The sequence below is a fragment of the Populus alba genome, chromosome 4, assembly GCF_005239225.2.
Source record: "Populus alba chromosome 4, ASM523922v2, whole genome shotgun sequence".
Taxonomy (NCBI): Eukaryota; Viridiplantae; Streptophyta; class Magnoliopsida; order Malpighiales; family Salicaceae; genus Populus; species Populus alba.
Window position 1 is genome coordinate 17435404 of NC_133287.1, and position 22856 is coordinate 17458259.

At 33.7% G+C, this 22856-nt stretch overlaps 2 protein-coding genes and 1 non-coding gene across 3 annotated transcripts; all 3 read left to right on the forward strand.

Moving 5' to 3' along the window:
- The first annotated feature begins 270 nt into the window (after positions 1-270).
- On the forward strand, positions 271-4855 carry LOC118050609 (endoglucanase 24). Its single transcript, XM_035060989.2, has 4 exons — positions 271-734; positions 2803-3102; positions 3266-3427; positions 4109-4855. The coding sequence occupies exons 1-4, from the start codon at positions 315-317 to the stop codon at positions 4715-4717; spliced, it is 1491 nt and encodes a 496-aa protein (XP_034916880.1). The 5' UTR covers positions 271-314; the 3' UTR covers positions 4718-4855.
- A 1970-nt stretch (positions 4856-6825) lies between these two features.
- Positions 6826-6898, forward strand: TRNAE-CUC (transfer RNA glutamic acid (anticodon CUC)). The gene has a single exon. It is a non-coding gene; the product is annotated as a tRNA-Glu (tRNA).
- Positions 6899-11474: 4576 nt separating this feature from the next.
- On the forward strand, positions 11475-13610 carry LOC118050602 (fructose-bisphosphate aldolase 1, chloroplastic). The gene is made up of 6 exons (XM_035060982.2): positions 11475-11749; positions 11990-12259; positions 12451-12560; positions 12661-12751; positions 12844-13113; positions 13209-13610. The coding sequence occupies exons 1-6, from the start codon at positions 11579-11581 to the stop codon at positions 13485-13487; spliced, it is 1191 nt and encodes a 396-aa protein (XP_034916873.1). The 5' UTR covers positions 11475-11578; the 3' UTR covers positions 13488-13610.
- The last annotated feature ends 9246 nt before the right edge of the window (positions 13611-22856 follow it).

Below are 22856 nucleotides of genomic sequence, written 5' to 3' on the forward strand. Positions count from 1 at the left end.
ATTTGAGATATGCTTCTTCCACGATCTTAGGTTCGAGTCTTGTAATTGTTTATATAATGATCATTGAAGAATTACATGGTCGTTAACTTCAAAGTTCATGGAATTAGTTGAGGTATATGCAAGCTGGTCCGGACATTCATTTTAATAAAAAAATAAAATAAAATAAAATAAAATTAAAAAAATAAAAGGATTAAATGCACCATTAAAAAATAATCATAAAAAAAAAACCAAAACCAAAACCTCAACACCACACCACACTTTACATTTGCATATACTAAAAGAAGAAGCCACCACCACAACCCATCTTCAGCACCATGAAGAACCTCTCTCCTCCCCATCACGCTCTTCTTTTCACTGCACTGCTCGCTCAATTACCCCTGTTTCAGTCAAGCTACCACGAGTACCAAGATGCATTATCAAAGTCCATTCTTTTCTTCGAGGGTCAAAGGTCAGGCTATTTGCCACAAGACCAACGCGTAACTTGGCGTGCTAATTCAGGCCTAAGTGACGGGTGGACATATAATACAGACCTGACCGGTGGCTACTATGATGCCGGTGATAATGTCAAGTTCGGCTTCCCCATGGCATTCACAACTACAATGTTGGCGTGGAGTGTTAATGAATTTGGAGACTTAATGCCTCCAAATGAGTTGAGAAATAGCTTAGTTGCCATTCGTTGGGCCACCGATTATCTGCTCAAGACTGTTTCTCAGCCTAACCGGATTTTTGTTCAGGTAAGTCACAAGTGGCCGCAGGGACACTAGTTTTCTTTCTCTCTTTGTGGCCGTTTGGCGCTGCGGTTGCGGCAGCGGTTGAAAACAAAAGCTGAAGTAAAGTGTTTGGTTAATCCAAACTTCTCATTTTTTTACATGGGCCCCACCTAATAACTGAGGTCGAACCTCAGCTCATGAGAAGTAGATTTTATCTGCTTCTCCTGCGATCCTACCTGCGTCTTCTCATGTTGGAGAATGAACTCTCCACTGTGCACTTGAGTGAACAGTGGAGAGTGAAATTAATTCACTCTCCACTGTTCACTTAAGTGCACAGTGGAGAGTTCCTTCACTGTTCATATGAACAGTGGAGAATTCTTCCACTGTTCACATGAACAGTGAATACCGGACCTGGTTCTGATCCAGTAAAAAAAAATATTTTTTATTTTTAATTGTGTTTTATTTTAAAAAAATTAGTGTTTTACATTATCCAATAACACTATATAAATTAGAAGAAGATCGTTTGATGACGTAATATTTGTAGAATTTGATCACAATCCTAATTTTATTTCTGATGATATTTTACCTGATGTTGTTGCGCGCTTACAAAACCAATAAAACTATAGTCCTTATCGGATGTATTTTATACGTGATGGAATTGTAAATGGTTTAATGAAACAATAAAAAATATTTTATATAAAATATTATTTATTTCATGATGTAATAACAATAATTAAAATCTACAATATTTAAATTAAAAAACAATATATATATATATATATATATATTATATATATATATATTTTATAACCTCAATTTGAAAAAGCATTTTTTTAACCAAACACATTAAACTACTTTTTACTCAACCTCAGTTTCAACCACAGTTTTAACCAAACACCTATTTTTTCAAACCAACCTCAACTAAAAGTACTTTTTATAAAACAACTTTTTTCAAACCACAACCACAAAAGCTACCGCAATACCAAACACACTCTTTTTTGGTAAATGCCAGGGGGTAGTTTTGTGATTTTCGGGATGGGTAGGGGTAGTCTGGGGAGTTGGGGCATGTGAGTTGCTTCCGGCGAGGTTGAACTAATCTGGGAGTGAGTGAAGAAATGTAGATATGTGGCCAATTGTGTAAAACTTGCTAGACAGATTGTCCTGTACCGACCTTTTTGGCCCCCACAAGTCATCACCCGGTGAAATATTAGGTTTGACCAGATTAAGATTTCACCTGCTTGCACTGCCTTCAAGGTATGTTTGTCATCGTTTTTTCTTTAAAAATAATTTTTTTATACTTTTAAATTGGTTTAATATATTAATAAATAAAGATATATTATTTTAATGTAAACAATTATTATCACATATCTAAACCCATCCTAAATGTATATCTATCTATTTTGGCTGTGTTTATTTTACTTTTTTAAGAAAAAAACTTTTTGAATTTTTTCTATTCCAATTTTTTTTTTATAAGTTTAGATTTTCATTTTTTATAAGTTTATAATTATTATCACATATCTAAACCCATCCTAAACAATTTTTCTATTCCTTTTCCTTTCCAATTTTCATTGTCATCACGGGTTCGCAATGATGCATGACAGTACTCTGTTGTCCTTAAAGGCCCAGGACTTGTATGGCCCAAGAAATTGGGCCCATCATGTTTATATTCAGTAGAAAATAAGGAATTTAGAATTTGTTTTACGCTTACTTTTTTTAAATATTTTTTTTTATATTAAAATATATATATTAATGATATTTTTTATTTTTTAAAAATTATTTTTAATATCAATATATCAAAATAATTTAAAAATATTAAAAACATATTAATTTAAAATTAATAAAAAATAAAAAAATTAACCTTTTTAAAACATAAAAAATAAACAGTCACTTGACTTAGTTTTAAGACTGCACTTCACTTCCCTTGACGGGACGATTGATCTACCATGATTGTTATGTTAATTTCAAGGACTAATTAAGCCCATAGTGATAATTAATAAGAATCAAAACATAAATACATTTTGTTTGATGTTTTATTTTGACCATAATAATTTGATTTGGCTGTTTAATTAACACTAAATTTCTTAAGCTGCAGGTGGGGGATCCAAATACAGACCATATTTGCTGGGAAAGACCAGAGGACATGGATACTCCTAGGATTGTTTATGCTGTGGATGCACCAAACCCGGCATCTGATGTTGCCGGTGAGACTGCGGCAGCCTTGGCAGCTTCATCTATGGCATTTCGATCGTCGGACCCGGGATATGCAGAAACATTACTAAGAAACGCCATTAATGCCTTCCAATTTGCTGATAGTTACAGAGGAGCTTATAGTGACAACTCCAATATTAAAGATGGTGCATGCCCATTCTATTGCGATTTTGATGGTTATCAAGTGAGTAGACATCTCTTTGATGATTTGATCAATTTGCAATGCTCTCTGCGTGCTAATTTCTTACCATTTGTAGGAATCAGACAATTTTAAGTAGTCTGGATAAAGGATGTGTTAAATTATTAAATTCAGACTGATCTGATTCTATTTTGACTGGTTTCGTCAGGATGAGTTGCTATGGGGAGCAGCATGGCTTAGGAGGGCATCTTACGATGACACTTACCTTAGTTTCTTACAAAACAATGGGGAGACCCTGGGAGCTGATGAAAATATTAATGAATTTGGGTGGGACAACAAGCATGCTGGCCTTAATGTTCTTGTCTCAAAGGTTAGTAGTAAATTCGAACAAGCTTGCACTCCTGATTCTTTGCACCAGTATTGAATCAATTCTATACTATAATTGATTTCAAAGTTTGTTATTTGAAATGGGTTTTAAAAATATGAAATTCGTTTTATTTGACACAGTGAAAACATATTATATATAACAAAATTAACTTAAGGCATACATGTGAGAGGAAGAGGAGAGAAAATGGTGCTGAGATACACGCTCCTGTTTTTTTTTTATTAATATTTAATTAAATATTAAATTACTTCTGAGCTAAGTAATAACAAAAAATACTATGTAAAAAGATGAAAAAGCTCATCGACTCTACTTCTAAAATTTTTGTTTTTAAAAATGTTTTGATTGCTTTACCATGTTTTTTAATTGTTTATTATTTTTATATTTGATTAAAATGTTAAATTATTCCTTGGTTGATATTAGAATAACAAATAAAATTATTGTGGATATATGAAAATGAAACATAATACTAGTTTTAAATTCTTTGCTTTTGATAGTGTTTTTGTCGTTTTATTATGAAAATAAAATAATAAAACTTATTTATTTTTAATCAATTCAATAATAATTAATGCAGACTTTAATGTTTTTAAAAGCTAGTGTTAAGTTTTTTAATTGCATCTATAGTTTTTTCCCAAGGCTATTTATGTAAATTTGATTATTGTGTCATAGGAGGTTCTAGAAGGAAACATGTACTCTCTCCAGTCATACAAAGAATCAGCTGATAGCTTCATGTGCACCCTCATACCTGAATCATCATCCTCTCACGTAGAATACACTCCAGGTGGCCTAATCTACAAGCCAGGAGGCAGCAACCTGCAGCACGCAACGACGATTTCATTTTTGCTACTTGCTTATGCAAATTACCTGGAAAGAACATCGCAATCTGTCAACTGTGGAAATGTAAATGTCGGTCCCTATTCACTTCGGCAACAGGCTAAGAGGCAAGTTGATTACATTTTAGGAGACAACCCTCTGGGATTGTCTTATATGGTCGGATATAGCGATCATTATCCTCAACGGATTCATCACCGTGGCTCATCGTTGCCGTCGGTTAAGGATCATCCTGATCTTATAGCTTGCAAAGAAGGCTCAATCTACTGCAATTCATCAAACCCTAACCCTAACGTTCATGTTGGGGCTATTGTGGGTGGACCTAGCGAAGATGATTCATACGAAGATAGTCGAGATGATTTTAGAAAATCCGAGCCAACAACGTATATTAATGCACCATTTGTTGGTGTGCTTGCTTATTTTGCAGCAAATCCCAGTTTTAGTTGAGACAAACAGAGCTCAGTTTTGCACATAAAACAGTGTTTATTGGCATTTAAAAGCCGGAGGAATGTCTCTCGTCCCGGCGAAAGCAGAGAGGGTGGAGGCTTGGTAGCTGCTGAATTGCTAGCACTGGATCACGAAGAATCGTCGTGACTTCTTACAAAGGATAAGGAACTGATTTTGAGAAGTAAAATCCCATTCTGGCTTTAATTAATCTGATACAAGGAAATGAAATCTTCAATTTTCTTGCAAGGCCTCATCATCCATTTTCTTGATATTTCATTTTCAATTTAGTTGTAAGAACAGAGCATTCGCTGGCCGGCTTTCAATCAATTGAAAGACATGTGATGTGTTTCGTGACTTTATAGGCATTCCCTTTACAGATTCCTGCATGTGAAAATTTAATTCCGCTCTTGAAAAGCTTTCGTTCAATTTACCACTTTTTAAGTGGGCTCTTGACTCAAAAGCCACTTAGCTTCTCTTTTATTTTTGTGTGTTCGGAGGTCAGCTTTTGAGATTAACTAGATTTGATGCCCGTTGTCCACTCCAGGTGGACAAAAACAGTTTCAATGTAAAAGATAGAAAAATTTGAGATACGAGTTAATGATTTAATTGATAATTTAAATAATATGAATAAAAAAAATAATAAAATAAAATTTTTATTTGGAATTGTGCTACAGAATAAAATAAAATAACTACCAAAGCAAAAAAAGTAGCAATAAAAAAATAAAAATAAAATTTGATAGAAAAAAAATTTAAAAAAGTTGAAATTGTAAAACAAAAAAATCAATTTAAAAACAATCCCAAATAAAACAAATAACAAATAAAAAAATAATAACTTGAGTTTTATCTTCAGCTAATCGGATCATAAAATTAACATGAGTTTTTGACCGAGTCAAGTTAGATAAATCTTATCATGAATTGATCTAAATTTTTAATCGAGTCAAATTAAATAATTTTTTTTTTCTAAACTCGGATCAATCCAGATATTTGATCTACCAAATCCGTTCTAGTGTCTATCATTCATAAAAGAAAACAAATTATCTGGTCAATGCAAAATACACTAAACATAGGATAATTATATGTTCAGTCCAGTATTATTCAGTCCATTCCAATCAATACTCTTCAGCTTAATCTTATTCATTTTTTTTTTTCTTATCCTGCTAATTAAAACACGTAGTATGAATCATATCTCTAATACTTCATAATTAATTTTATATATTTTGTGCTCCAGATACTAGGATAAATATACGACAAAGTATAATACGTCGGGGTGTGAGAAATGTTTCCTAGAGTAGGCAAAATTGGCCTAATGGCCAGATGTTCATTGGCTAAAGATCGTATGGAGAAAGGCTGAAAGAGCAATGACATTGACACCTACAGAACATGGCTGGCTTATTTCACGTTATGAACCAAGTTTCTCTTTATGAATGGTTAGACATTGATTTCTTGGATCATCTAACGTTAGTGAAGCTCATTTATTGGCCGAACACCGGTCATTTTGTTCCCTATCTACCGTATTCAACTGGTGGTTTCACCATTATAATCAAAACTCGCCATTATATCAAGAAAATGGAAGATGAGGCAACTTGCAAGTTTATCAAAACAATGAGGCGTGGTTGCCAGAAATTGATGGACTGTGAAAACCAACACAGGTTCTTTTATTATTTTGATCTGGTAAACAAGTTAATGGGATTCTCGAGGTGTTAAGCCTGGATGGTTTGTAGATTTACTTACTCATTTGCTTATCATTTTGGTTAAGATTTAGAAGATAAATAAAAGGAGGAATTTATATATATATAAATAAATCAATTTGGACATGGATGTAAGAGAAGCTGGTCCAAGAAAGCTTCACGAGAGAGAGCTATCCTTCCGCTCTCCTCTCTCAAGAACTTCAGGTCTTCAACAGACGTTTGCCGGGTAGCTGAGTAAAAATGGAGTTGGATTACTGGGCCTAAAAAAGGTTTTATGGGCGTTTTTGAACCGCTCAATTAACTGGGCTCAATACAGGATCTATTCCAAAAGCTGGAAAGGGAATGTCCAATTCGCTCAACATCAATGAATAGGAATAAGTTCTTAATAAATATATTTACTTGCCAACAACTTGCCAACAATCCGTTGTAGTCTAGTTGGTTAGGATACTCGGCTCTCACCCGAGCGACCCGGGTTCAAGTCCCGGCAACGGAAATAATTTCTTTTTCCGGGCAAACAACAAATATGCAGCCTTCTATTCTTATATACGCCCTAAAAACAGAAGGCAACGAGAATAAACTAAAAAAATAGGCTCGCATTTTTTGACAAACAAGAAAATGAGCAGATCCATTAACAAATGCACGAAAATAACCCAAGAGCCCAAATTGATCAAGAACACCCACAACGCTTCTCCAGGCGCTACTGCAAAGCGTGCATATCTCAGCTCTCAATTCTTTGGTGTAAATATCTCTATAATAAACTAAAAAAATTGGCTCGCTTTCAATTCTTCAGTTTAAATATCTCTATAATAACTTTTTTCCATGGAAATCTTAAATTTCTTGCTCTTGGGGCCACTTAATCCAGTGCAAAAGATCCTCCCTTTTCATAGACAAGAACACTAGTGTACTCATATGTAACTGCATTTTATGTGCCGAAAACCCTTATCTTGACAAGAGCAAAACAACCCTTTCCACGAATTGCTTAAAGTCAGCGAATCTCGCAGCGAGATTAAAATCGTGGGTTTCTCCCTGAAGTTCAAGTCCAATTGTTTTAATTTGAAAACATATTAAAATAATTTTTTTTTTTTAAATCAATACATTAAAAAAAATTTAAAAACATTAAAAAATAATTTAAAATAAAAAATAAAATAAATTTATTTTTTTAAAAAAATATTTTTAAAGATACAAAACAAATAACTCTAAAAATTATCGATTTTTACTCTATAGTGTGGTTTTTTTTCCCTCTTATTCAGGTTGTTATTGGGCGGTTGACCCAATATAATTAACATAAGGTTTAGTTATTGGGCTAATGGATCATTGACCCAAAAATACTATTTGAACCAACTTGTAAGTTATAACTAAAGCTACTAAACCAGTAAATCAAATGACGACACGTCATAGGCGTTACAACAACAGAATCAAGCACTGACTCTTTCTTCGCCTTCTTCCTTTTAGAAACTTCAATTACAATAACCAATTTTATCAACTAAGAATTAGGGTTTTTTCTTCAAAACAATATGTTTCACAACTCTCCTTTTCTCTCTCTTCATCTCACACAGGCATTTGATGGATATATATAAAGTAGATCAAAAAATTCCTCCAAAATGGATCTAAGAAAATCCTTCAAAAAAAATAAAGCAAACAAAAAAAATTCTAAAAAAACTTGAGCTTGGGCATGGTAGCCTGGGCCAGGTACCAAAAAGCATGGGCTCAAGTAAGGAGCTCGAGCCCAAGGACTAGGGACACGAGTACTTTGCCTGAGCCCAATGCTCGCCAGAAAAAAAATTTTAGAGCTCATATAGATCTTTTAATATTTTATACTGATCAAATATATATTATTTTAACTAAAATACAACTCAAAATATCAGAAGAATGAAATTATACTTCGCCTCTTTCTTTCCATAAAAAGACCAAGATTTATGGACTATAAATATGTCATGAATCATTTAAGTCAAAGATTCATAATCTCTCTATTCTCAATATTTTTAGCATACATATTTTCATAGTTTATCTCTCTAAAATATTCTTGCACTTTCTCTTTCTATAAATTTAATGACTTTACAATTGAAGAGTCTTCATGTCTGTAAAAAATAACCTTTTATAAGTACTAGCTATCGGTTACCTGACTTATCAAGCACCACTTACTACTACTATAACTATTGGTAATTTGTTTTATCAGGCATTACCTACTACCACTTACCGACCATTTAGACTTTTTATTTCAAATTATTAGATACCTTAACTATAAAGAATAAGTTAGATTACTTGAACCAAGAGATCAACCAGTTATACAACATAATAACCTTATTCTTGAACAGAATTTGGAACTTATCAGCATCAATCATTGATAGTTTCTTACTTCAAAATTGCCGCATTGGAAACCTCTAGTTGATTTCTAGTAAGAGACACCAACTTTAATCGTCGAGCTTAGTTAGTAACAATGCTAAAATCTTGCCTCTAGTTTGTTAGAAATTCAACAAATTTCATGTTATTGTTAATTATTTTGCCCTGATTGTAACAACTATTTTTTATGATGCATTTGTTGTCTATGCAAACTTTTTTCGTAGGGTCATGCTAGAGTGTGTGTGTGTCTATATATATATATACATATTTATTTATTTATTTTGATAGTAGAATGCTTGCTAACTAGGAATGGGAATTGCTGTCTGATATGACTGAATGATAATGCTTGTAATTGTCTGATGAAGAGTTTCATTGCAAGGGGGCTGAATGTTATGATTAACATAGGTAAAGGTATATATGGTTACGGTTCTAGATAATTATATTGCTGGAATGGTTAGGATTCCAAGTGGCTTTATTTCTGTCTTGGCTTCTGTATTCTTTGATATTGGACAAATGTTGGATTTGAGTATTTCCGGTGGCTACTGTGGGTTGTGACGGCTTGCCGCATACTCTCATCGTAGGACAAGATAATAAGAAAGCTCCCCTTTGCAATAATTTTTTTAGGACATCCGTTTCTCTCAGCATGTGAGCTGGCCTGTGTTCTTGGGAAAGATGGTTTTATTCGAAGGAAATGCAGTACGCTTATCATTAATAGAAAGAGAAAATGAGTTTTCTGCCTCCGGTGGACTAGATCGATGTCTTATTTGAACCATATTTTGAACTGTTATGGAAGCGCTCTTCGACTAGATAATTGTGCAGGGCAATGCCACCATGGAGGCCTCATTGCTGAGGACAAAATGTAATTTGCATGTCCTCACTAGAAAATCAATTTATCTCTGCCTCTTGAGTTTTTATGGCTGTGGATTAACCTGTCTTCCTTCTTGTTTATTGACGTTGCTTCCTACATATCTTTAGCCATGACTGCTGGTGATAGTGAGACGGTACAAGGCTCTATATCTTCTGTTCTTGTTCATTCTTGGGAGTCTAATTAATGAGAACGGAGATGCTCTTTCACCTGAAGATGTAGCTTGGGTTGATTCTTGCTTTGTTAAAGATCCTGAAATTTCAGATGGTGACTGGAGTTCTCTGAAAGATGTTTTCCTAGAATTTCTCAGTCTGCAGCCAGAGTCACATGACTCTTCTGAACCTGGAAATGATGACTTGCCTAGAGGAACAGGCATTCTGAGATAAGGTCTCTACAATTGATAAAGAAATACAAACAAGAAGCAACGGTTTTCCAATCAACGAGGAGGTTGATGTTTCATCATCACAACTCCTTCAGGGAGATCTCTCAGAAACTTCTCTCGAACATGCCTTCTCGCCTAATTACAAGGAAGATGATGACTCAAAGATGCGTCTGCCAGTAGGTTCAGGACTTGATATGGGTTTTACAGCATCTGATACTGAGCCATCAACTGAGGATATCTTTAAGGTTTGGGGTTCGGGCATTCCAGATGAGGAAGATGAGCTTATCAAACAATTGAACAAGGCGCTTGCTGCAAATCCTGTTCAATCCACTCCATCATCATCTGATGTTTCCGGAGCATGGAAAGATTTGAAAGAGGAGTCCCTTGATACTTTGATTCATGGCATTGCTGACCTGTCTTTGGATCAACATTCTTGATTTTACTTGAGAACATTGTACATTTTATAATTTCAACTTCGTTGCACATCTCCTGCTTCTAGCAACCGCTTTTAATTGTGATGGACGTAGGGTTTAGATCAGTTCTGCGTAAGTGTGAAATATTTTTACATAAGCACGCTATTCAACCGAATGAATGATGGACCGGACAACCTTAAGTTTAGTTGTTGTCTCTGAAATACTGACATGTACATTAAAGATTTTATATCTACTTCTCATGTTCATATTATACAATGCATTACCGTCCCATTGAACTTGACAGGGGCTTTCCATGACTGAAATCTCACGTCCAATTGAATCCTGTACTAATTGTGAGGATCCGCAGCCCTACTCACCTGATTCTCAGTTCTCGTTCTTCAGGCTTCTGCAACCGATGTTCAGAACCACCAGTTTGACCAACGACCACGTTGAGGCAAGGTATCAAGAATTAAGGCTCTAATTTGTCTAAAGCCGTACGTAGTGGGGTTCCTTTAACCAAAAAACGTTGGTATTTTGGTGCCTCTGCCATGAATCTATGCTATTTTAGTGGGTCCTTCAAGTGGAACCACCCAGTGATATTTAGACCCACTATAGGGCATAGAAACTCGAGCCCATCACATAGAAAGCTGATATGGCAAGCTATCTACCGTTGAGAGGGGAATCATATACCATCAAATCTGGCTATTAAACAATGGCCATTAATCAAATGAAGCTAAGAAACAAAACAAGAGAGATTACAACCTCATATTTACTCTCCAGAGAAATCTCCCAAGCGACACTGATTTGGAATCCGTAACATAGTGAATGGGATGCAGTTGTCTGTTCTTCTTGACATAGAAGAGAAAATATCAGCTTTATGACTCCATAATTTCATTAATTTACGAGGTGGGAATAAAACCATCTATTTCAACCACGCATACACAAAACAAAGTGTACCGCGCTCTATATCATCCACGTGGCAAATTTTTATTTGTCGATGAAGGACAGCCTCAAATGTGACATCTTGTGATAACATGGAAGCCAAATATAAATTGTGCATGCATGTGTGGTAAAGAGGCACAAGATAGAGAGGAGATAAGATATAGACACTTGTTATAGGCTATCTTGCACTGTTAGTGTAGTCTCCTATCATCAAAAACAGAAAAAAGAAAGATGGCCTCCGCATCATTTCTCAAGTCATCGCCAGTTCTAGACAAGTCTGAGTTTGTTAAGGGCCAGACCCTCCGCTTGCCTTCTGCCTCCATTGTCCGGTGCCGCTCCACCGCCCCTTCTGCTCTTACCGTTCGTGCTGGTTCCTATGCGGAGGAGCTTGTCAAAACCGCGGTATGTAATATTGTTACATCTTTCAATCACTTTAACTGGAGTTAGACTCGACAGTACTTGCAAAAAATATGACATGCAATGACTTTCTCATACATGATATATAGTGTGAAGCATAGGCTTTAAGTAGAAGGTGATAGTACTTCTCATGCCAGCTTTAAGTCCATGATATAAGACACTGCCCTTTTAGTTTTTTTGGGTAAATGAGACCGCACTTATCTGTTCTTGTTCTGGATATTGTAGAAAACTATTGCATCTCCTGGCCGAGGTATTTTGGCCATGGATGAGTCCAACGCTACCTGTGGAAAACGTCTCGCCTCAATCGGGCTAGAGAACACCGAGGCTAACCGCCAGGCATACCGTACCCTTCTTGTAACAGTCCCTAGCCTAGGCGATTACGTCTCTGGTGCCATCCTTTTTGAGGAGACTCTCTACCAATCCACCACTGATGGCAAGAAGATGGTTGATGTTCTTGTTGAGCAAAAGATTGTTCCCGGTATCAAAGTTGACAAGGTAATACTCCGACACATGTCTCCTTACATTAAGTTTTCACGAATTCCAAACTTTTTTTATTGAAATTAAACTCTTGCTTTATTCTTGTCATTGAGTTAACTAAATTTGATAGTATAGGCAAAAGAGCATACATCTTATTGTTTATTGAACGAAATTTTAGTAACATACAGTTTGAAAAATGAAAACATTAGGGTTTGGTGCCTCTAGCTGGTTCCAATGATGAGTCATGGTGCCAAGGTCTCGATGGACTCGCCTCCCGCACAGCTGCTTACTACCAACAGGGAGCTCGTTTTGCCAAATGGTATGAGATCTGTTTCTCTATGTTTCGCAAAATGCCAACTTTCTGTAACCATTACTTTGCAACGAAACTAATTAACTAAATGCTTGCTTTCATCGGTCAGGCGTACTGTTGTGAGCATTCCCAACGGTCCATCTGCCTTGGCAGTGAAGGAGGCTGCCTGGGGTCTTGCCCGCTATGCAGCCATTTCTCAAGTATAGCACCCCAAAAAAATTGCTGTATCGCTACCTGTTGTTTATAATCTCTACTTTCTGATTGTGAAGATTTTGTCACTTGGATCTTGTAGGACAATGGATTGGTCCCAATTGTGGAGCCAGAAATCTTGCTTGATGGTGAGCATGGCATTGACAGGACTTTCGAAGTAGCCCAGAAGGTTTGGGCTGAGGTTTTCTTCTACATGGCAGAGAACAATGTCATGTTTGAGGGTATCCTTCTCAAGCCTAGTATGGTCACTCCTGGTGCAGAGTGCAAGGACAGGGCCACCCCTGAGCAAGTTGCTGAGTACACACTCAAGCTCCTTCATCGGAGAATCCCCCCAGCCGTCCCTGGAATCATGGCAAGTTTCAGTTCAACTTTCATTCACAGCTTTACTTCTTGTTTTTTGCAATAATAGTGAGTTTATGTACTGATCATGGATTATTTTTTGAGCAGTTTTTGTCTGGTGGGCAATCCGAGGTTGAAGCAACCCTGAACCTCAACGCAATGAACCAATCTGCAAACCCATGGCACGTGTCTTTCTCATATGCTAGAGCTCTCCAGAACACTTGCCTGAAGACATGGGGAGGCAGGCCGGAGAACGTGAACGCAGCTCAGGAAGCACTTCTCATCCGTGCCAAGGCCAACTCTCTTGCTCAGCTTGGCAAGTACACCGGTGAGGGAGAGTCAGATGAAGCCAAGAAAGGAATGTTCGTCAAGAACTACGCCTACTAAGCTCTGTTGTGATTGTAATCTATAGATGAAGAAGATGGGGATCCGAGGGAGCAAATGCAACACTAATTTATCTCAATGTTGAAAAGATTTTATAGCCATGGAGACTATTTTTGTTCTTTGTTACATGCACTTTTTAGTCACATAAAAAACCTCTTTGCCAATGAGATTTGGTATGCATTAAGCACTGAAATGCTTTGATCTGCAATTTCAAAGTTCAAATCTTAATATGGGTCCTGATTAGAAGAAGAAAAATCAACTCTAGTTGATGCATTGAAAATGTTCATAATTCCAGACGAGGAGAAGAATCTATCATCCAAGCAGGCTAAATTGCTGGCGAATTGAAAAAAAACTAAGACCTATGTGACCACCATAAAAACACTCGAGATTTTAGGCAAATTGAAACGTTATATCTACCCATTTTTTGGAACCAGCAATTCGTAAGCTCCAACAATTGCTGGCGATGACATCGGCCAGCCAGCCACATGGAATGGAGAGCAACATCCTTAGCCACTAGAACATAAGGCCCAGCAACCTTAAATAAGGGCCATATATAAGGCTGTGACCAAAATGAGACGGAGGCACCAAATTTACTGAAAAATTTCAATTTGGTTTTCGAACTTCTATTTTATATAATTTAGCTTTTTGAGTTTAAATTATCACCCAATTGTATTTTTTTTAAGAGGGAGGGTTGAATTAAAAGAAAAAAGACTGAAGTGAAAGCAAGTAAAATAAGTGGCGGATTTGAAATTTGTTTAAAAAATTCATTTTAGCCCCCCATCTTTTTTAGCTCTTCCATAACTAGTCCTTTTAATTTTTTAAAATTCAATTTTATTTATTTTCTCATTTTCTAGTCTTTTTTTTATAGGGGGAGAGAAAGAGACTCATCGAATTTAGGCGTAGAGAGAGAAAATTGTCTTTGACAATAATTATGGCCACCAAAATAATCAATTTTTGTGTTAAATGATTCTATATAATGAGAGAAGTTCAAGTTCAATGTTTTTACCTTTAAAGTGCCTAAATAAACAGATCTAAGCTTGAAAAGATTTTTAGTTTTGAGTTGATTTTGGGTTTTGAGATTTTTTTTTGGGTGTTTTTGAGGGTTATGATTGGTTTAACAAGGCTTCTAGATTATTTTCTAGGTGTTTTAGGTTAAAAATAGGTTGAAACGAGTTTTTGGGTGAAAAAAAAAACATGAACCTTGTTTTAAGTGAGTTGCGCCATGGTTCTCCCTTTTTCCTCAAAAGAAAGTTTGGCTAGAAGGTCTCTTAAGTGAGATTGCTCTCTTATGATAGACAACAACCTTAGAAAAAATCAAAGAAACAAATCAGGGAACGTTCAAACTATCCTAAAATGCATACTACTCTACTAAATGCTAGTATCTTTGAAATCCGTACAGCCATCCAAGGTAAAGAGTTTGTCTAATACCCTCTTCCTCCTATGAAATCGCCACCCAATACTTGTACATCTAGTAAGGATTGTTTATTTCATAAAGATAAAGGATGCAACACAAAGGAGTGTTACGCCTTGAAAAAGGAAATTGAAAGATTCATAATTAAGGGCTATCTTCATCAATTTTTGAAGAAGGATTCCCATCTCGAGCCAAAAAGGGAAGTGCTTAGTCAATCTATAATGGCACTACCTGAAATCAACATGATTTAAGGTGGAACCTCTTCGGAAGATGATTCTCGCACTAGGAAAAGAAAGTATAGGAAGGAGTCACTTACAACAACTCGTCTTTTAAACCAATGGCATGTGCCTATTGTCTTTACCCTAGAAGATGGAGAGGGAATAACTTTCCCATATGAAATGACATGTTCATCTTTATGATCCTTTCTAATCATCAAGTATATCAGGTGTTGGTGGATAATGGCAATATAATCAATATCCTTTCCCATAAAGTAATAGCCCAGATGAGGATATCCTATACAAGACTGATTCCAATAAAAATTGCTCTTATTAGGATAGAAGGTTTAGGTGTACCGGTGAAGGGTGCCCTAAAACTCCCAGTCACCCTTAGCACTCCCCCTAAATGAGTTTCCCTCCAGCAGACCTTTATGGTTATTGACATGACCTTGGCCTATAATGTCATTTTAGGTATATCTCTTTTGCATTAGATTAATGCAGTCATTAGCACTAGGTGCTTGACACTGAAATTTATAACTCTGAAAATAATGTCCACAGTGAAGAAGAATAAAATAACCTTAAAGCAATGCACCTTTACTTATCTGAAGGGAAAAAAGGCCTTGATATTGAACCAATAAGGGTTATTGAAAGAAAGACTGGAGGTTAGAGCTAAAATTAATGAAGAATTGAAGGAATACTCTTTTAAAAGAAAATGACTAAGTTGTCATGAAAGTGAGGTTAACCTTAACACCAATACAATAACAATCACCGACAGAGCTCATCTATATCTAAAGGTTTAACTTTATGATAAAAACCTCTAACATGCCAGGAATCAGTCCTGAAATTGCAACTTATTAGTTGAAGAATAACCTAACTGTTCATCCAGTCTAGAAAAAGAGGTGTTTCGAGGGTGAAAGGTAGAGATCAATAACACAAAAGGTAGATAAGCTTCTAGATGTTGGCTTTATTATGGAAGTGATGTACCCTGTTTGGTTAGCAAATATGGTAATGGTTAAGAAAAGCAACAGTAAGTAATAGATGTGTGTGAACTTCATATATTTAAATAAAACTTGCCTAAAGGATAGTTATCCTCTTCCCAAAATTAACCATTTAGTTGACTCCATTGTAGGTTTTAAATATCTGAGTTTTTTTAATGCCAATTTTGGATATTATCAAATTCTCATGCAGATGATAAGAAAAAAAAAACTTTATATTTGAAGGGGGAAATTTTTATTATAGAGCAATATCATTCAGGTTTAAGAATGCTAGGGCTACTTACTAATGAATGGTTAATGAAAGATTCAAGAATTAACTTAGAAGGGATATGTTGATGACATGTTAAAAAAACTAAATCCTTTCAAGTATGTCTTTCCATCAAAAAAGGAAAGTTTTTGGGTTTTCTAGTAAGTAACAAGGGAATTAAGCCTAATCTAGAAAAGGTTTAAGCCATTTTAAACATGACTCATCCTTGGTTAATAAAGAAGTTTCATTGTCTTATAGAGAGATTAATTGCCCTTAATTAGTTTATAGCTCATTTAGAGGGGCGTACTTTACCATTTTTTAAGACCTAGAGAAACATAACCAACTTTGAGTTAACTTTAGGTTGTCATAAGGCTTTTAAAGAGTTTAAAATTTATCTTTCATCTCCCAAGATATTGTCTCAACTAGGAGAGAGTGAAAACCTCTTTCTCTACCTAAAGATGGTTGACTCAGCAGTAAACTTTGTTTTGGTAAAGAAGGATGAAATAATATAATATCCATTTTATTACTATACTCAAACTATTCATAATGTTGAAATGAGATACTTAAAGTGAAGAAAGTAGCCCTTGCTCTGGTGAGCGCCTCAAGGAAGATAAAACCATATTTCCAAGCTCACAAAGTCATAGTTTTGACAAATCAACTTGATGTAGTCGGGCCTGCGATAACGAGTGATTCTAAGCCGTCACGTGTGTGTTTATCATAACTAAATAAAGATTTATCCTAGACAAATTACATAGATGGCCTAATAAATATATTTATGGACTGGTGGGTAAGTCAAAACCCAAGAAGTGATCTGGTCGCACCAGATTGAATAACAACTCAAAAGGTCCATAACTTCTGATTTGTTTGTTGGATTGTGTTCAACTATTTACAAAATTTTACAAAGACTATTTTCTCTATAATATCCATTGCATTGCTACACGGACCATTGGATTTATAAATATAAAAAATCTCATCAAAGCCTCTTAATTTTGGCAACTTTTGTGTTTTTCCACTTTTTTTTGGATTTCTTACTTATTTTGGATTTTATGTTTTTTTGTTCTTTGTAATTTCAGGTTTTTATTTTTATTTTCTAGTTGAAGTAAGGTTTTTGGACTATTTAAGGGTTTATAAACCTTCTAGCGAGGAAGACTTCATTATCATTATTTTAAAAAAGAATAAACTTGTGAATTTAAGACTCACACTTATAGTTTCTTTCATTTAAAATATTTTTTGTTCCTTATTTAATAACTTTCTTTAGCTTCTACCTACATCACAACGTGTGTGATAAACCCTTCATAAGCCAGAGATGTTTAGACGTCTAATTAGATGGCTATTGACTTAAGAGAGTTTAGACTTCAATATAGACCTTGACCAACTATAAAAGGTCAAGCCTTGGTAGACTTCATTATTGAATGCTTGTTTAAAGGTCCTATAGATACATATGAATCTGTATTTTCGATCATAACTTCCTGAGCCAAACTAGAAGCTCTAGTAAAACAACCTCTGATTTTCCCTGCCTGGGGATTATATGTTAATAGCTCTTCCAATATTAATGGAAGTAAAGCTAGGATAATGCTTGTCAGTTTTGAAGAACAAGTATTGGAATATAGAGTTTATTTTGAGTTCCTAACCATAAATAATGTATTAAAGTATGAAGCTTTTTTAGCAAGATTACACCTTACAGGGCCCTTGAATGCATACCAATTTAAAGTATATCCTGGTTAGTGGTTAATCAAAGCTAATAAGTATATAAAGCCAAAGAAACAACCATACAACAATATCTTTAGAAGGTTCAGCCTTATTTAAAACTTGGAGATAAAAGTATTTTAATCCCTTGTATTATAAGGGAAGACAACCACCAGACAAATCTTATGTCTAAGTTAGCAAGTTTAAATCTTGTAGACCTCCTTGTGGATATTTGGGTTGAAACTGTAGAAAAATTAAGTGTACGTAAAAAAAAGCTTATGGGTGTTCCCATCAATATTGAGAAAGATTGGAGAACCCTGATCATGCATTAATAACTTGTTAAAGAATTACCCTCAACAAAAATCAAGTCATTCATCTAACTGGGCGAGCAGTCGGGTATTATATAATTGAAAATATACTATATCGAAGATCTATCTCAACTCCACTACTAAAATGCTTATCTCTAAAAGAAAGCACTTATGTTTTAAGAAAGATATATAAAGGTATATGTAGTCTACATACAAGTTCTAGAGATCTTGCTGCTCAGACTATACGAGCAAGTTTCTATTGGCCCCTGAGGTTTGAAACCTCTTTGGGGACATTCTCATTCCCTCTTCTAGTAGAAGAGGGTTTAGTAATGCCATTTTTAGATCTAGGACCTATTTCAATGGCTATAGGTTCATGGCTAGTACTTTCAGTTTTAGGCCTAAAACTAAAATTTCCCTCAGCGGATGAAATTTCTTTGCATTTTCTAGAAGTCATTTTGATGATTTAAAATAATAATAAAAAAAGATAAGATGTATTATGTGTTTACCTAGAAGATGACTCTTTTTCTGTTAAAAAAAAAAACACAAAGAAACTTGATCCTATATAAGGCTTCTAATACATAGAATTCAAAGGAAATTTTTGGCAAAAGTAAAATTACAAAAGAAGAGGGTTTATATACATCGCCGCCTTCTACTCTAAGTAATGAATGAAGGACGTGTGACCTTATATTATAAACCTAGGAAGGATAAACACCTATTATATTGGTTGCATGTAACCAAATGGTCTTTTCAAAAAGATCATTTCACCTTCCTTTAACTATTTTTTTAAATACCTCTTTTTAAGGGAAGATAAAACGAACCTTACTAGTTGTCTCCCAAGAGGCTTTTCAAGTCCTTATGCATTAAATGCATAAAAGACTTAGGGTTAAACTGATGAGGAAGTCTTTTTTACTCAATATTTTTTTATGTTTTGAAAGAGCTCAAATCTATAATAAGATGATAACATAATCAAATATAGGGTTTGGCAAGTTGCTTAAACCGATATGCTGGGGTTTAGCCATGAAATGATCCCAAGTCTTCATGGGTCTAGCAAGTTGTCAGACACAATATGCTTAAGTTCAGCCATGAGCTGAGCCCAAGACATCGTGTGTAAACCTTTGGATAAAAATCTTATATTGAAGTAGTTAAAAAAAATAAATTAAATTAAATTGGTAAATATGCTTTGAGAAATATTGGAGCCAATGTATAAATAAAAGACATAGTAAGGTCAATGTAAAAACATAAAAATAAAAATAAAAGAGAATGTGAGGGGTTAATATGGAAATTAAGAAAACATAAGGGGCTAGTATGTAAATAAAGTAAGTGAGGGTAAGATGCAAACAAAGAAAGTTATAATTATAAATAAAAAAGAATTGTTTAGAAATCTCTTGAAATGGCCGGCTATAAAGGGAAAAAAGTGGGAAGAAAAAATGAGCTAGAAATCTTACACAAAAAAAGTTATATTAGAGAATTAAAGGGTGTTAAAATGAGATTTACACAAAAAAATTTTTTTGAAGAACTCCAAGGAATTCAACCTTGATAGGGGCAGCACAAAGGAGAGAAAAATAGGGTGAAAGAAATTTGATTCATCTTGGAATTTATTCTTTAATTTCTTGTTTTTAGGGGGTAATGAATTCCTTTAATAAGTTTTTTTAACTTGTTTTGTGTTTTTCTTGAATTGTTGGACTATTTGGTAGAGATTCATGGTTTATGAAGTTGAATATGAAATTGTGTTTTGATGATATTTGATACATGTGATGAATAAAAAAAAAAAAGGTTAGTAGAGATAATTTTTATTTTAATGAATGGATTGATAAAGTTGATGGGTTTAATATTTATGTTAGATAATGATATATGAAGGTATTATATGTTATTATTGCTGAAAATAATGGAAAATACACAGAGAAATAAGTAAAAACTTGTTAAATTTAGAAATAAAAAACTGGACAGTTTGTCTCTCAATTTCTTCTTTAAGATTAGGACCTAGGATGATGGAACTTAAGATAATTTCATTCATAAAAGTTATATATAGTGATGATACATTTCAAAAAAAATACTAACCTTGCTTAAATCCAAATGAGAAAACACTAAATATGAGATAAAAACCAAAGCATGGTCTAAACTAAAATCAACATGGTAGTTTTTTTTCTACTGTAATTTGTGAGTTTAGGCATATAGATGGAAAAATTAAGTCTAGTCATCTTCATCAAAGTTTTATACATATGTTTTAGCTTTTCAAATAAAGAAACCACTTATAAAATCAAGTTCTATAAATCTAGTTATAATCACAATATTAAATAGTGTTCTGAGTTAATTACGTTGAACCACTTGAAATTTATAAAATGTGAACTCTTGTTTAGAGTTGTTCTTGATTAAAAATGTTGAATTATTGAGGGAATGAAAATGAAAAGTGTGTGTATGCACGGACAAGGCTTGAAATTAATAAAGTGTACCTATTGGTACAGGTGAGATCGTGGACGTTAAACGACAACGGGGGACAATTAGTAGAGCATAGATTTCAGGTAAGTACTCGACATTTTAGATTATTGATGTTGTTGTAAAATGGATGTTAACATTTTTATTATGCAAATTTATTATGAAAATATTGGTTAGACCAGTTTCCTGATGATAAGACAAGTGTCCTGTGAATGGTTATTCATTAAACCAATTTTTTGATGATAAGACTAGTGCCTTGTAAATAAGTTATTACTTGCATCATTTTTTTTTTATGATAGGACTGATGCTATTGGAATGGATAATTAGTAAAACCAGTTTCCTGGTTTGAAACTGATACCTTGTTAAATGGATAATTATGAAAAAATTTTATTGGATTAACGAGAATTAAAACCCTAAATAATGAGTTGTTTAAAAAAAATGATAGAATATTGTATAAATGCCTAAATTGTTTAATTAATCTTATGATGCTTTATAAATCAATATTTTTCATCAGCATAGCATCTCCTAATTGATGAATTTTATGTTTAAAAATGAGAAATTTCCTTATTTTTCCTCTCATAACTACGAAATAAGTTTTAAAATATTTTTGACGAGATGACATGCCCGCGCGCTGCCGCGGGCTTATAAAATAAATACATTTGATAGTGTTATAATTGTGAACCAATGCTAGATAAGTAATAGAAATTAAAGGTATGATAGAGCAAATATTTCATGACGGGAAAAAAGATTGTGTTGGTGATAAAAAACTCAGAGACTGAACAAAATGATTTGTAGATATCTATAGTGTTTTGTGAGGAAAGATACAGTGCTTTCACTACATGATTTAGCTTTTTAGTTAATAAAAAGAAAAAAAAATTACAAAGCTAAATTCTTTATCAACTTAATATTGAAAAAAAACCAATAAAGATAATTTTGGAAGGAAAAAAACCCATGAGAAAAAATATTGCGGCAATTAACAATGTTCTGTAAGGAAAACTATAGCGCTTTTCCCAATAAAATAAAATAAAAAAACTATTTAAAGAAATATTGTAGCAATTCACAATGTTTTGTGAGAAAAACTACAACGCTTTCCTCATATGATTTAGCTTTATTGTAATTATATTAAAAAAAAAAAAAATCGACAAAGATAATTTTGAAAAAAATAATAAAAAAATCACATGGGAAAACACTGAAACAATTCATAGTGTTTTAAAGAAAAACAAATATAAAGCTAAATTCTTAATTAGCCCAGAAAAAATAAAATGGACTGGAAAAAAAAAAAATGGAAAAAAAAACTATGAGGAAAAATTGTATTAATCCATAGTGTTTTGTGAGGAAAAACTTGTAATTGCAATTCTTAACCAGCTTAAAAATTGACAAAAAAATTTTAGGGAAAAAAAAAAAAAAACATGAAAAAAATGTGACTGTAGAAAACAAATTTTTTGAGGTGATAATTTCAGAGAAAAAAAACATTGTAGAAATCAACAATGTTTTAAAGAAAAAAATTACAAAACTAAACTCTCAATCAGCTGACAAATATAATTTTGAAAAATAAAAAAATAAAAATATATGTGAAAAAACATCGCAGCACCCACTCCATTTTAAAAAAAAAAAATTAGAAAGCAAACATTTTAACCAAGTCAATATTTAAAAGTTAAAATCAACAAAAATAATTTTGAAAAAAAATTAATAAAAAAAGAAAAAAAAAAAAAATAGGAAAGTTGAAAAAAAAAAGTAAATTTGAAAAGAAGAAGAAGAAGAAAAAGAAACGGAATAAAAAAGAGGAAAAGTTAGAAAAATTTAAAAAAAAAAAATAGGAAAAAGAAAAGAAAAGAAGCACTGTGGATTACTGTTGTAATCCACAGTGCTTTGTGTGTGGGGGAATAGTGATTCCCCCACACCATTTAGATATTGTTAATGTTACAAAATTTTATACTTTAGAAGAAATAGAATTGTACGGGGGTGTTAATATAGGTTACCTAAATTTATACATGGATAGAATATTATTTTTTTTCAAACACGATTTATTGAATATTAAAATAATTCTTTAATTTTAGCACAAATAAATTTTATGCTT